The sequence below is a fragment of the Eublepharis macularius genome, chromosome 1 (genome assembly GCF_028583425.1).
Source record: "Eublepharis macularius isolate TG4126 chromosome 1, MPM_Emac_v1.0, whole genome shotgun sequence".
NCBI lineage: Eukaryota > Metazoa > Chordata > Lepidosauria > Squamata > Eublepharidae > Eublepharis > Eublepharis macularius.
Window position 1 is genome coordinate 12,406,528 of NC_072790.1, and position 14,800 is coordinate 12,421,327.

Sequence of the window (14,800 nt, forward strand, 5' to 3'; positions counted from 1 at the left end):
AAGAGGGGCCAATTTTTGTGTGTGCGTGCAGACATTTTCGAGTGCTGTCCCTAGAGTCTCCACTTCAGTGGATCTTGGATAGCCAGGCTAGGAAAGGCCTCTGCCTACACCGCTTGGAGCGGCTGCCAGTCTAAACAGACGAAACTGGTCTCAATAGACCAGAAGTCCAAGTCAGTCTACGACAGCTTCATGTGAAATTCTGCAGAGGCGCATAGCAGAAGCCAAGCTGTGTCGTTTGCGGTGGTGGCATTACTTTCCTCTTCTTCATTTATGCCCAGTGTTGCTTCATTTGTTGTAGACATCAATGACTGTGAGAGCAACCCGTGCAGAAACGGCGGCACCTGTATTGATGGCATCAACTCCTACACGTGCATTTGCAGCGACGGCTGGGAGGGCACTTTCTGTGAAGCAAGTAAGCAAAGTCCTCTCTCCAGCTGAAGGGAAGTTGTGTGAGCCGGACAAGAAAGAGGATTGACTTCTTTTCCATAGCAGGGTTTAAATTTTGTCACTTTCCAGTGACTCGCTCTGAAGCACAGCCCTGGGAAGAAGAGCTGTATAGCCTTTAGAAAGAAGGGGTGTTTTCTCGTGGGGGCATCCTCCAACCCAGGTCTGCTTAGTGCCTGTATTTGAGCCAAGCGGTGGGCTCACCTGCTGCTTGTGCAGTCTCTTTGATGCTGGCAGTTGTGTGGTGGGCTTCGCCAGTGTTTGCCAGTGTCTCCTCTCTTGTGGTGGACTGGAGCCTGGAAATGATAAATACCATTCTGCAAAATGGTAAGAGTGGGAGCTCTTCCTGACTTCCTCAGGCAGGCCATTCTACAAGGTGGGATCCACCACTAAGACGGCACCTGAAGGGGTAGCTGCCAATCTTACCCATTTGCAGGGCGAGAATCCTGGCTGGAAGGCAAATAACAGCTAGCCCTCTTGAGCAAGAGCTCATCAGTGTTATATTGGGTTGTGTTTGTGCAAGAGGGGAAAAAGCAGAAGAAATCTGGATTAAATGGCCTTTGTTTCATGCATGTAGAAGGCCACCATCTAGCCTCCTGTTTTAGGCGCTTTTATGCACAGGAAGGCAACGGTGTTCCGCACCCCACTCTGTATGTGTTTTTTCAGGATATTTCCTCGCTCACTGCTGATCTAGTGCCATCCACCTTCTTTCTGCCAGAGTCAGAGAATTGTCCTAATTAAGCTGTTTAAACATTTGCCCTGTTAAAAGAGAAGATTGCATAAAAAGGAAGCGTGTCGTACAGGAAGGCAAACTTTGGTTTCCACGGATTAGAGTACCCTCTTTGACCTGAATGAGGGTATCACTGGAAGAGAGCTGTCAAATGCTCAGGCAATTTATTCAAATACTACATTCCTCTACAGAGAGAGAACAAGTCTCATACAAATGTTTGAGGGTTATATCGAGAGAACACTCTAAACTCTAAATCATCGGGGGGGGGGGGGTGTTAAATTACAAGTAAATTAACTAAGGGCCAAGCTACAAGTGACGAATGACACTTGAAGGGCAAGTGGATCAAGTGGAGGGCAAGTGAACAGGGAGAAATACACTTGCCGTTCAAGTGTGATTCGTCACTTGTAGCTTGTCCCTTAGTCTGACTAAAGAGCTTACTTTCTCTCTGAATTTATCTGCCTTACAGGTTTTTTTCCTATTCAGTGCCTCAAGCAGAGGAAGTTTTGAACTGGTAGCCTTTGGCCTTGAAACAGCATAATTACGTAGTCAGGACCTCTTTTGCTTTCTGCTTTGTGGACATGTTTGTTCCAGGGGAACTGGAGCAGCATTTGCTGGCAAAAACCGCTGAAATTGAGCAGTGGGGTATAGTGCAGAATAAACATGATAACCTCAATGGTGGCATTCAAATCTTCAAGCACTTCATCTGGGCCTCGAAGAGGGATGACGCAGGCTTGGAGACCAAGCAGGCTGACGACGGGTGTTTACAGCTCTTGCAAATAATGCTTTCTCTTTCCTATTTCTTCCAGATATTAATGACTGCAGTAAAAATCCTTGCCATAATGGAGGAACATGTCGAGACTTGGTCAATGACTTTTTTTGTGAATGTAAAAATGGCTGGAAAGGAAAAACCTGCCATTCGCGTGAGTGTTTTTGTTAAAGGTTTGACCTTTTGATGCAGCCTGCTTTTAGGGTTGCACCAAATATTTGCAGTTTTACCCGGTTTGATACAGGAATTTGCCTAGGTTGATGATGGTTGGCTGTGCCGTGAGTTGAGTATCATTCACCCCAATGGCGTAGAGAACATAACGTAGAACAGCTGTGCTGAATCTGACCCGTGGTCTGCCTAATCCAGCATCCTCTTTCACAAAGCAGCCAGCCAACTACCCCACAAGTCTCAGTGATCATGAGAGCCAAAGCTGTCTCTTGCTGTTGCCCTCCTTCTCCCTCCACCCGCAGGGATTCAGAGAATTCATTGGAGGTTCTGTTTAGGCACCGGTAGCCCTTAATTGGGGCTATCTGGCCTGACTGTGGCCATTTTCACACCGCTTACCAGCCTCACTGTTATGAATTATTTTACTGTTCTGGTATGAAATCTAAATGATAGTATTTGTCTGACAAGGGGTTTGTGACTGCTCAAGATGTTTAGGCGAAAGAGCTTTAATCGGGTGAAAGGGAAGGAGAAAATAGATGAAGGAAATAAAATGGTAATATCAACATTATGAGCTAGGAGAGAACTTTTTAAAAACAGGCAAGTTCTTCTTCTAATGATTCCACACACGTTGGATAATGCACTTTCAATGCACTTTATCAATCGTTTGAGGTGAATTATTTGTTCCGCACACAAAAAAATCAGTTCCAAATGATCTATAAAGAGGATTGGAAGTGCATTATCCAACGCCGACAGGAATTACTTTCCCGTCCTTGTCCTTTTGCAGGCGACAGCCAGTGTGATGAAGCGACGTGCAACAACGGAGGGACGTGTTATGACGAAGGGGACGCCTTCAAATGCATGTGTCCTGCGGGGTGGGAAGGAGCCACTTGCAACATAGGTAAGCTCGTGTGTGGCTTCTGCTCTTCCTCCTTTTTAGAAAAACTGTGCGATGTGGCAGCAAACATTTTGTTCCTTACGGTCTCCGGCTTCCGTTGCAGCCAGGAACAGCAGCTGCCTGCCAAGCCCGTGCCACAACGGTGGAACTTGTGTCGTCAGCGGAGATTCCTTCACGTGTGTCTGCAAAGAGGGCTGGGAAGGGCCCACTTGCACTCAGAGTAAGGCGCCCCCCCCTCTCTTTTCTCAATCAGTCAACTCTTCTCAGATGGTGTTTGGTGAGGGAACTGACTCATCTGGTTGCCCTGGGGGATTTGAGATTGAAACCAGAAGGGGACGTTGTTTGTGTGCAGGGCTGAAGCAACACCTGAAGCGTTTGGCTTTGATGGTATTGCAGGGAGGGAGCTCTGACCTGGTCATGAGAAAGCTGCAACTGGGATAAGTGGAGCCAGATGTCATCTGGTGGTGCGGCTGCCTCTTTCCCAGCCGGGCCGCCTTCCTTGCTCTCCTTTCTCTTGCGGCAGCCACCCGGTCCGATACTTCACCCTACGTCTGGCTTTCTGGTTTAGAGCTGAAGTCTGTTTAGATGGGAACTTGTAGGACATGGTGGAAATTCAGTGGGTTATCTGGGATAATTGAAGTTGGCTGAGATGTTATGATTTAATGGGGCATCTCTTTGTTCTTTCTCTCCCTGCAGATACAAATGACTGCAGCCCGCACCCTTGGTAAGCAGCAGCTAAGACCTCGTGTTGCACACATGCTGAGCATCTTGCACGTTAGCACTGTTTCTTTGTAAACAATAAATTACTTGGTCATAGATCCAGAGGAGTTAGCCGTGTTAGTCTGTAGTAGCAAAATAGAAAAGAGTCCAGTAGCACTCTGACGAAGAGAGCTGTGGTTCTCAAAAGCTTATGCTACAGTGAAGTTGGTTAGTCTTATAGGTGTTACTGGACTCTTTTCTATTTTAATAAATTACTTGAAATGGTTATTCTTTAAAAAGAATAATTCTGACATGCCAGATGGTGAGACTTGGGGGAGGGGGGAGAGAAAAAATAAAATGAATCACTTCATTCTTCCTCTGAACAATCCTTTTGACAGTCCCCAAATCTGCCTTTAAGCTTCTTTAACCCTCCTCCTCTCTTACCTCTTTTCTTCTGCCTTTCTCCACCCCCCCCCCATGAATAGATGAGTTGACCAGCTAAGTCCACTTCCATCTAGATTGCATCTTAGTAGCTATTAAAATTAAATATAATCGCTGGTATGCCATCTCTACTTCAAAGTGTCAATATTGGCTAATTCGGGGAGTGTTAAGTTATAAAAGAGCTTTAAAAACAACTTTTTAATAGGCTCAGTTGAGTAAATATATTTCTTTCCTCCACAGCTATAATAGTGGTACGTGCGTGGATGGTGACAATTGGTACCGATGTGAGTGCGCTCCCGGCTTTGCGGGCCCAGACTGCAGGATAAGTACGTAGTGTGCACCTCTCCCTTCAGCCTAATGCTACATTTGGATAGATTGTGCAGACTTAGTGGAATTTTGCTAAATATCACTAGGCTAGGGACAGCTTAGAACCAAAGACCTCACTTGAAGCTTTCTGCCCCAGATCTAGGGAAAGGTAGTCCGTCATAAGCCACCTGAAAAGCAAGACCAAGTTGGGTATGTTGATTCCGATGAGAGTGAACCAGGATCACGTTTCCCCCCCCTGGATCGGGGCCTTCAAGAGTGTGCTGCTTCTTTCCCAGAAGAAACCATTTCCAAAGGCTTTGGAAACCCTCCATTTCTACACCCTTTCATTTTGAAGGAAAGCCTTCTGTGAAGGGGGCAGGGGAGCCCCCAAAGGTTTTCTAATTATTAGTAATAATTTTTGGTTTTGCTCTTTGTGGTGTATCTGCTTCATGGTAATTTATTAAGCAATTCAAAGGTGAGAGAGTCTTTGCACTTTCAAAAAAGAACCTGCGAAAACAATATTTGTTCATGATGCTCATAATATTGTAAGTAAATGCTTTGTCAGGCAGATAGGTATATTAAGAACATAAGAGAAGCCATGTTGGATCAGGCCAATGGCCCATCCAGTCCAACACTCTGTGTCACACAGTGGCCAAAAAACCAGGTGTCCTCAGGAGGTCTGCCAGTGGGGAAGGGACACTAGAAGCCCTCCCACTGATTGCCCCCCCCAAACACCAAGATATGTATATGGGAGGCCCATAGTTCCATGCAAGCACATGCTGGACAGGTGTAAGGTCTCAGGTTCAATCCCTGAACCTCCATGTAATAGGATTTGGGGTAATGGAATTGGCAAGGGAAAGCCGTTCCCAAGACAGACATTGCTGAACCATGCTGGCACATAAAGGCAACTTCATGAGTTTATAACCACAGGATGTGACATGGCAGTTGACGATTCTGCACCAGCCCTTTCACCTTGGTCTCCCCGTTCTCTAAAAATCTTGTGCAAGTTCGACAGCTCCCGGCTGATGCTCTTCATAGGTCTCTGTAGCCCCCACTAACGAGTTATATGGTCTCTCCCTCCAGATATTAACGAGTGCCAGTCTTCACCCTGTGCCTTTGGAGCTACATGTGTCGATGAAATCAATGGATACCGTTGTATCTGTCCACCGGGGCGCAGTGGCCCGAGATGTCAAGAAGGTAGTCCATGCATAATACATTTATATAGAGACATAGCCGCAGGGCTTTTCTTCAGCCGGAACGCTGGAGAACGGAGTTCCGGCACCTCTTTGAAAAGGGTCACATGGCCGGTGGCCCCGCCCCCTGATCTCCAGACAGAGGGGAGTTGAGATGGCCCTCTGTCTGTAGATCAGGGGGCGGGGTCACCGGCCATGTGACCTTTTTCAAGAGGTTCCGTTCCACCACGTTCCTGCTGAAAAAAAGCCCTGCCTTCTCTTATGTGGAGAAGGCAGAAACTCTTAGAAATAATAAAAATCTAGGCTTTTGGAGTCTGGATTTAAAAGGAGGAAAGTCCTGTTCCAGGTAAAGTTTTGTTTTTTTTCAAAATCATAAGACCATTTCTCTCTTCTGGGAAATCCAGTTTTCATCCATGCGGCGTGGAGGGCAATCTCAACTCCCCTCTGTCTGGAGACCAGGGGCCGGGGCCACCCGCCATGTGACTGTTTTCTCCAAGGGCAACCCACTGAGTTCTACCACCTCTTTTCCCAGGGAAAAAAGCCCTGGACATAGCAGTTGAAGCAGTGTATGCTTTCATAAACATTTTTGGTTTTTACCAACAACAAAAAAAAGCCCTTCACTGTCCTCTTTTTCCCAGTATAAATGGGGTAGAAGAGACAGCTGCTGAGAGCCTCAGGACTTGGGAGACCCAGGTTCGAATCCCTACTCTGCCATAGAAGCTCACTGGGAGACCTTGGGCCAACCTAACCTACCTCACAGGGTTGTCGGGGGGATAAAAATGGCAGAGAAGGGAACAGTGTCAGCTGATTTCAGTCTCGATTGTGGAGAAAGGCAGGGTATAAATAATATACATAATAAAACAGGTGCTGGTGGAAGTCCAGAAATTCACCTCTTGTTTGCACCCTCCATATTGTTTTCTCTCCGGAAATACCATCAGTAGGGAAAGAAAAGGAAGAAAGGGGGGAGTAGCCTTGGTCCATGTCTGTGAAAGAGCCAGCCACTGCAGGAACGGTTTCTGGAAGGGTATTTTTAGGTTCCCTTCTGCTTTTCCAGTATTGTGAGGCATGAGGTCTGTCTCCAGTTCTGTCCTCTTTGAAATTCAGGCGTCTGTCTGAATAAACCCCCTTCAATATGCTCTTCCTTTTTTAATCCCTTAGTTTCAGGAAGGGCTTGCATCGCTAATGGCCATACAGTTCCAGACGGATCTAAATGGGACGACGAATGCAATAGCTGTCAGTGTTTGAACGGAAAGGTCACCTGTTCTAAGGTACTGTGCTTGAATCTTCTAGCTACCTTCTTTCTCCTTTTCTATGCAAAAGCCCTGTTACCAATTTATTGTTCAATATCTTCTAGGTCTGGTGTGGTCCAAAGCCTTGCTTGGTAAATGCCAAAGGTCACAGCGAATGTCCTGCGGGACACGCCTGCATTCCTGTTAAGGACGACCACTGTTTCGTGCACCCTTGCAACAACGTGGGTGAATGCTGGATCTCCAGTCAACAGCCCGGAAGGACAACATGCAGTTCTGACTCATATTACCAAGACAGTTGTGCCAACATCACATTCACCTTTAACAAAGAGATGATGACTCCCGTAAGCAAGTCTTCTCTCGCCTAGAATTTACGAAGGAGGGACTGACCAATTCAAAAACATCTAAGTGGAGCAGTCAGTGAATCAGACCTGACTTGTATCAACAGTGCAAATCAAGCCCTAAAATGCTTCTTTTCTTCACTACGTTTTGTGGAATGCTTGTTGCTCATGTTGTTCAGGGTGGCATACCTGGAGCTATTTCACTGTGTCCTTGCATCAACACTGCAAGACAGGTTAAGAGGCTTAACTTGGCCAAGGCCTCCTAAGAATTTTCACGGGTAAACAAAGAAGCCCGGCTTTCCTACGTGCCTTGGGCCACTTTGCACGTTGCATGATACAGCTTTGAATGGCTCTTTTTCCCTACTGAGAGGGTACACTTGGCAACAAAGCTGTGCTGTGTGAAATGGTCCTCAGTCTTGCCAGATTTGAGTTGCCTGGTTTCTGCAATAACGTGGTTGATGTCTTGCCTAGCTGTAGCCAGGTCCATTTGTTAGCAAGAATAAGGCAGAGGATAAAAACTCTCCAGAGGATATCGAACTTTCCACAGTTCTCATAGATTTTTTTTGTGTGTATTTTTTTCTCCACAGGGTCTTACTACTGAACGTATCTGTAGTGAGCTGAGAAATCTGAGCATCTTGAAGAATGTTTCGGTTGAGTATTCCATCTACATCACCTGCGAACCATCACACTTGGCAAACAATGAAATTCATGTTGCCATTGTAAGTCCTGCAGTGTATTGACTGGCTAGTTAAACTGCTAGGTTTAACACAGTCCGAGTTGTAGAGGACCAAAACTTGCCTCCTCCCTGCATCAGTCTCTAGAAGCAGAGATAGAGTTTGGCCCTCTGTTATATTTTGTATTAATTGAATATGATTCCTTCTATGAAGTCTTGTTAGCCACTACTAACAAAAACGTAACAAAGTATCGTGATGTCCTAACGAAATAAAGTACTAATACAACAATTACAAAATAATTAACTTGTTCTTATTTCATCTGTGCGCAATTTACCATCAACATAACAGTACACTCAATCCTCCCACCTTCGGACCTATACGCAAAGTGCTAGTGCAGTCAATACAATTGATGAACAGACATTTAACAACATTCGGTATTGCTTTCCAGCTTGCACACCTTGACCGACAATTGGCATTGACGGACTTTATGCACCTTATATCAAGAATTGTTTATAAAAGCGATATTGAATGTTGTTCAATGTCTGTTCATCGATAGTGTTGAATGCACTAGTGCTTTACGTATAGGTCTGAAGGTGATGGCAAATTGTGCACAGATGAAATAAGAACAACTTAATATCGTGATTCTCTCTGTACTACTAACGAAAAGGCAGGTTGCCCATTTTGTGATTGGATATATCGGCCGCCAGTTCCAATTTTCATCACAATTTCTTTGTTCAGTTCTTTTGAAAAGTGGAAGGCCTGCCTACACAACTTGGAACTGAGTAACAGCTGTTAGATTTATGGCTGTCCACATGGGTAGCAGTGAATGGTTTCTCATATTTTGGCCAAATACTAGGATTTGTTCTGCATCCTTCTGAGAAGTTGTTTACTCTTATTGCGCTTAGATGTCTCAAGAACCCACTCACCCCAATATTCAACCGTATTCTTACCCCCCCCTTCCCAGTCTGCTGAAGATATCCAGGAGGAAGAGAACCCAATAAAAGAAATAACCGATAAAATTATCGATCTTGTTAGCAAGCGTGATGGGAATAGCACACTATTTGCAGCCGTTGCAGAAGTCCGGGTCCAGAAGCGGCCCATAAAAAGCAAAACTGGTAAGTCTTACAATGGGATTGAATGTCTGTATCACTTTTTCCATGTTGAAAGAGAAACTTATGTGGATATGGCACTTGCCCTAAAACACAGTTTTATTCTCTGCTAGATACTCTGGGTTGGATGCTAAGAACCCACGGGCAGGCGCTCCACGCTGGGTTGGATGCTAAGAACCCACGGGCAGGCGCTCCACGCTGGGTTGGATGCTAAGAGCCCACGGGCAGGCGCTCCACGCTGGGTTGGATGCTAAGAGCCCACGGGCAGGCGCTCCACGCTGGGTTGGATGCTAAGAGCCCACGGGCAGGCGCTCCACGCTGGGTTGGATGCTAAGAGCCCACGGGCAGGCGCTCCACGCTGGGTTGGATGCTAAGAGCCCACGGGCAGGCGCTCCACGCTGGGTTGGATGCTAAGAGCCCACGGGCAGGCGCTCCACGCTGGGTTGGATGCTAAGAGCCCACGGGCAGGCGCTCCACGCTGGGTTGGATGCTAAGAGCCCACGGGCAGGCGCTCCACGCTGGGTTGGATGCTAAGAGCCCACGGGCAGGCGCTCCACGCTGGGTTGGATGCTAAGAGCCCACGGGCAGGCGCTCCACGCTGGGTTGGATGCTAAGAGCCCACGGGCAGGCGCTCCACGCTGGGTTGGATGCTAAGAGCCCACGGGCAGGCGCTCCACGCTGGGTTGGATGCTAAGAGCCCACGGGCAGGCGCTCCACGCTGGGTTGGATGCTAAGAGCCCACGGGCAGGCGCTCCACGCTGGGTTGGACGCTAAGAGCCCACGGGGAGGCGCTCCACGCTGGGTTGGACGCTAAGAGCCCACGGGCAGGCGCTCCACGCTGGGTTGGACGCTAAGAGCCCACGGGCAGGCGCTCCACGCTGGGTTGGACGCTAGGAACCCACGGGCAGGCGCTCCACGCTGGGTTGGATGCTAAGAGCCCACGGGCAGGCGCTCCACGCTGGGTTGGATGCTAAGAGCCCACGGGCAGGCGCTCCACGCTGGGTTGGATGCTAAGAGCCCACGGGCAGGCGCTCCACGCTGGGTTGGACGCTAAGAACCCACGGGCAGGCGCTCCACGCTGGGTTGGACGCTAGGAACCCACGGGCAGGCGCTCCACGCTGGGTTGGACGCTAAGAGCCCACGGGCAGGCGCTCCACGCTGGGTTGGATGCTAAGAGCCCACGGGCAGGCGCTCCACGCTGGGTTGGATGCTAAGAGCCCACGGGCAGGCGCTCCACGCTGGGTTGGATGCTAAGAGCCCACGGGCAGGCGCTCCCTGCACAGAATGAACTTCCCCAGGGCTTTGAATATGATTCTGAAAGAGGATTAGACAGATTCATGGGCGATAGTCCATCGGTGGCTACTAGCAATAGTGAATAGAGGGGCACGTTTACATTTGGACCCAGTAAGCCTCTGAATGCCAGCCCAAGAAGGCAGCTTCAGTGCTCAAAGCCTTGGCCTCCGCATGCCGTTTGCTGGCCGTCCAAGGGCAGCTCGTTGGCCACTGTGAAGCAGGCTGCTCGACTGGATTAACTGCTGGACGGATCCAGCAGGTCTGCTCTTTGGTTCTGCAGTACTGCCAGGCCCCCCTAGTTGCTGCCCAGGGGTGTGGGGGGGGCGGGTCAGTCTTGATATGGGATGCAAGGGGTATACAGCCTGCAGCTTGAGTGAGAAATCTTCAGAAATTTCAGAGTTGCCCTGGCCTGAGTGGGAGTGCTTTCCACTTGAGTGAAGACATCTTTGGATCCAAGCTAATTACTTCCTAATATAGGAAGATGCCCATTCAAATTATAAAAAATAGCATGAAATGATTATTTTAAGATTATGTTTCCCAGCTTTCTTGTAAACCTTAAATCCTCCATTGGTTTGACTTAAATGAAAATGGCTTGGATCTTGTGGGATCATAAGTTTGAAAGAATTGTCACGAGAAGAAGCAATGCAATTTGTTCTTTCATAAAAACTATGGAGAGTTTTCAGATATGCCTTGGCTTCTGAAAATGAGCTTAAATGAGAAAGGAGTTGCTGTCCCCTCTTTGCTTCCTCGTGGGCATTTAATTAATTAATTAATTCAATTTGCATTCTGCCCTTCCCACCACCTGCAGGCTCAGGGCAGATCATATACATCTAAAACACACAATAATTACATTGGATACATTTAAAATCACTTAAAACAATAATACAATGTTTTAAGTATTTAAAAAAATCTATATAAGGCAGCACCAAAACAATCAATTGCTGTTACCCATCAATCAGTAGTTCACATTCAGCTGAGCAGCCATTAGGTAGTGGATGGTTCTATACAGGGAGGGACTCAGTGTCCTCTATTCAGCCGATGGGGGCCCGACTCATCCCCAACCATATGCCTGGCGGAACAGCTCTGTCTTACAGGCCCGGTGGAAGGATAGCAGATCCTGCCGGGCCCTGGTCTCATTGGACAGAGTGTTCCACCAGGTTGGAGCCAGGACCGAAAAGGCCCTGGTTCTGGTCGAGGCCAGGTGGGCCTCCCTGGGGCCAGGGACCATTATTAGATGTTTATCGCCAGATGGGAGCTAGGGAGAGGCGGTCCCGCAGATACGCAGGTCCCAGTCCACATAGGGCTTTATAGGTAAGTACCAAGACCTTGAATCTGATTCGGTACTCCACTGGTAACCAGTGCAGCTGGCGTAATACCAGTGTTACATGTGCACCACCAGACACTCCGGTGATGACACGCACTGCTGCATTTTGGATCAGTTGTAACTGCTGGATCAGACTCAGGGGAAGCCCTGCGTAGAGCACGTTACAGTAGTCTAACCTAGAGGTGACCATTTGCAAAGGGATCTGCCCTTTCCAGGATGCCCATTGGGATAGTCCTGAATCAGAAGCTGAAATCAGAAATTTGGGGCACGAATCCAGTTAGCCTTGGGATGAGCTGCGCTTCAGGTTTGTGATTTCACATGTCAACAGTGACTCTGTTGTGCAAATGTAGGGGAAGCCTTCAGAGTCACAGAAGCCCCTCAGCATTTTATTTCTGTTTAACCTGGTTCAAGAGAAAAGGTTGAAAGGTGCCGGGAGGGGCTGGGCATCTGTTTTAACATTTGAGGAAGTTAACAAGAGTCCAACTTGCCTTCCAGATTTCTTGGTCCCATTGCTGAGTTCTGTGTTAACGGTGGCTTGGATCTGTTGCTTGGTCACCGCCTTCTACTGGTGCCTTCGGAAGCGCCGAAAGCAGAGCACACATACCCACACAGCGTCTGACGACAACACCACCAACAACGTGAGGGAGCAACTGAATCAGATCAAGAACCCAATTGAGAAACACGGCGCCAACGCCGTCCCCATCAAAGACTATGAAAACAAGAACTCAAAAATTGCCAAAATAAGGACACACAATTCTGAGGTGGAAGAAGATGACATGGACAAACATCAGCAGAAAACTCGATTTGCAAAACAGGCAGCGTACACGCTGGTAGACAGAGACGAAAAGCCACCCAACGGGACACCCACAAAACACCCAAACTGGACAAACAAACAAGACAACCGGGACTTGGAAAGCGCACAAAGTTTAAACCGGATGGAATACATTGTATAGCAGACCACAGGTGCTGCCGTGCAGGGCCTTTGTCTATCAGTTCAAGGCAACTCGGAGCTTGTAGTTCTTAAAACGGTTGTGTAATATTTTCGAGTCTAAGGCTATTATTTGCTTAGAATCCCTGTGTTAATTTAAGTTTTGACAAGCTGGTTTACACTGGCAGTGGATGGTTGCTGTGGTTGGCTGGATTTCCAAGTGCTGCATTTCACATCTATGCAAAACTAGTCAAAAGTGCCCCAGTGTCAATTCGGCTGCAACTGATGCACCCCGGAGAGGTTTCATAAGGTGTGTCGTGTGGCTTTATTTAGCTTTTCCATGTAGCAAAGACCCCGTTTTCCTCCTCTTTCTTCTCTTGAGTTGTCATGATTTATATACAGTCTTAGACAAATACATTTTATTTATTTATTGAATTAGAGTTCTTTTGTATATTGGTTTTATGGTGACATACAACTAGTTCTGTATTTGAAAGTGCCTTTGCAGCTCGGAACCACAGCAACTATCAAAAAGGTTTATTATTTATTTTTTTATTGTATTGTTTTTGTTGTGGGGAGGGCAGAGGGAGGGGACGGGGGGGCTTATTGTCAGCAGTTGCTGGTAAAAAATGAAGAATTGAGAGGAAAATGTGTCAAAAGTAGAAGTTTGTATAGTTATGTAAATAATTCTTTTTTATTAATCACTGTGTATATTTGATTTATTAACTTAATAATCAAGAGCCTTAAATATCATTCCTTTTTTATTTATACATACGTGTTTAGATTTGAAGGTTTTTCATAGTATTGTAAGCTGATGGCTTCTTCTTTTGACTTTCCCCCCCTTGTTTCTTGTTGCCTACATGCCAAAATTTAAGGTGTTCTGAAAATCGAGTTTTTATTTTTAACAAAAGGATGGGCTCCCACGCCTTGATGCTGTCTTTTTTTTTTTTTTTGTACGATGTCTGGTGTGTTCTGTCTTTTTTTAAAAAAAAAAACACCTTCCATAGTATCACTTTAAAATTATTTTGTAAGTACTGGTGGCTGAGGCAGTTTAGAACTAGTTTTTGTTCTGCTTTTATTTTTTTAAAAAAAATTTGGCTGCTTTGGACATGGGATGGGGGTACAGAAAGGAATGACAGGCAGAAAATCTGCTACGCTGCAGTTTAAGGGGGAAACACAAAAGGAGCGATAACCTTCTGTAGATAAAACATGAGAAATGTGAGTGGTTGTATGTAATTAAAAATATCAAATTAGTGTGTGAAGTTGGAAGCACTGAAATCTTATTTTGTAAACTCTTGATTACCCCCCCCCACCATGAATAGGTGATACTGAACCACTTGTAGATTTGATTTTTCTTTTCTTTTGTAATCTACTGTATTTAGGAAGTATTCTAATAAGCTAGTTGCTGAATACTTGAACAGTAGAATGTTCGATAAGACCACTGACCTAGATATGCCACAGAATCCACGGCCCGCCTTAAAGAAAAAAAAAGAGGAAATCAAAAGTGCTATGATGAAGTTGGAAGATCAAAAATGAAATTTTAAAGAGGCTTAAAACTTAGTTATCTCAATGGGACAACCAGTCCCTAAAGATATCTTGTATGGTAATATTAGTGTTACATGAACATGAAAATACATCACTGATGTGTTATTCCTGGCAATAAATCTTGAAAAATATTTATTAAATTTTTGTATAAAACCATCTAAAAAGCGTGAAGATTGAGTGAACTTCATTGAGATACTTCCAACTTGAATGTCAGGCAAAAGCCACCCCCCCCCACACACACACACACAATATGCTGTCTAGAACTGCAGGCCTCAGCCACAGGAGGTCAGGGCTGTGCTCAACCTCTCTGACTTTCTCTCCACCTTCTGAACCGCAAACTGCCCGTAGGCCCTGATTTCCAGGGTCATGTGCCTTACTTAGCCAGATGTGGCCACTAGAAGCTTTGGTGTTTACACCTGGACCAGAACGGGAAATGTTTACTCTTTCATGACTCTGGAATTCTCCTGCTCAAGTCAGTGGGATTACTCCAGTGTAAATATACTGAAAATTCATTTTGGAAGCAACAGTTAATTTTGAACGATCAATAGAGCACTATCCAATCTTGAACCCAAGCCAGTGACGCAACATCCATTCTGTTCTAGTGCCGTTCAACCTGGCTCCCTGCATATTCTAAAGCAATGTTCGGTGTCAGTTTGCCATGGCTTTGTTCTTGAATACGACTCTGATATCTAATCCATGCATA

General features: G+C 46.4%; 1 protein-coding gene across 2 annotated transcripts in view; it reads left to right on the forward strand.

Annotated features, from left to right (window-relative positions):
- The window catches only part of JAG1 (jagged canonical Notch ligand 1), a 56,736-nt gene extending 42,483 nt beyond the window's left edge, over positions 1 to 14,253 (forward strand). For both annotated transcript variants that reach the window (XM_054975492.1, XM_054975501.1), the window contains 12 exons: positions 299 to 412; positions 1,981 to 2,094; positions 2,890 to 3,003; positions 3,104 to 3,220; positions 3,697 to 3,724; positions 4,381 to 4,466; positions 5,530 to 5,643; positions 6,798 to 6,907; positions 6,994 to 7,230; positions 7,815 to 7,946; positions 8,866 to 9,016; positions 12,123 to 14,253. In XM_054975492.1, the coding sequence (XP_054831467.1) occupies positions 299 to 412; positions 1,981 to 2,094; positions 2,890 to 3,003; positions 3,104 to 3,220; positions 3,697 to 3,724; positions 4,381 to 4,466; positions 5,530 to 5,643; positions 6,798 to 6,907; positions 6,994 to 7,230; positions 7,815 to 7,946; positions 8,866 to 9,016; positions 12,123 to 12,580 (1,775 nt within the window). In that variant the 3' untranslated portion in view covers positions 12,581 to 14,253. The remainder of the gene's footprint in view (positions 1 to 298; positions 413 to 1,980; positions 2,095 to 2,889; positions 3,004 to 3,103; positions 3,221 to 3,696; positions 3,725 to 4,380; positions 4,467 to 5,529; positions 5,644 to 6,797; positions 6,908 to 6,993; positions 7,231 to 7,814; positions 7,947 to 8,865; positions 9,017 to 12,122) is intronic.
- Positions 14,254 to 14,800: the final 547 nt, after the last annotated feature.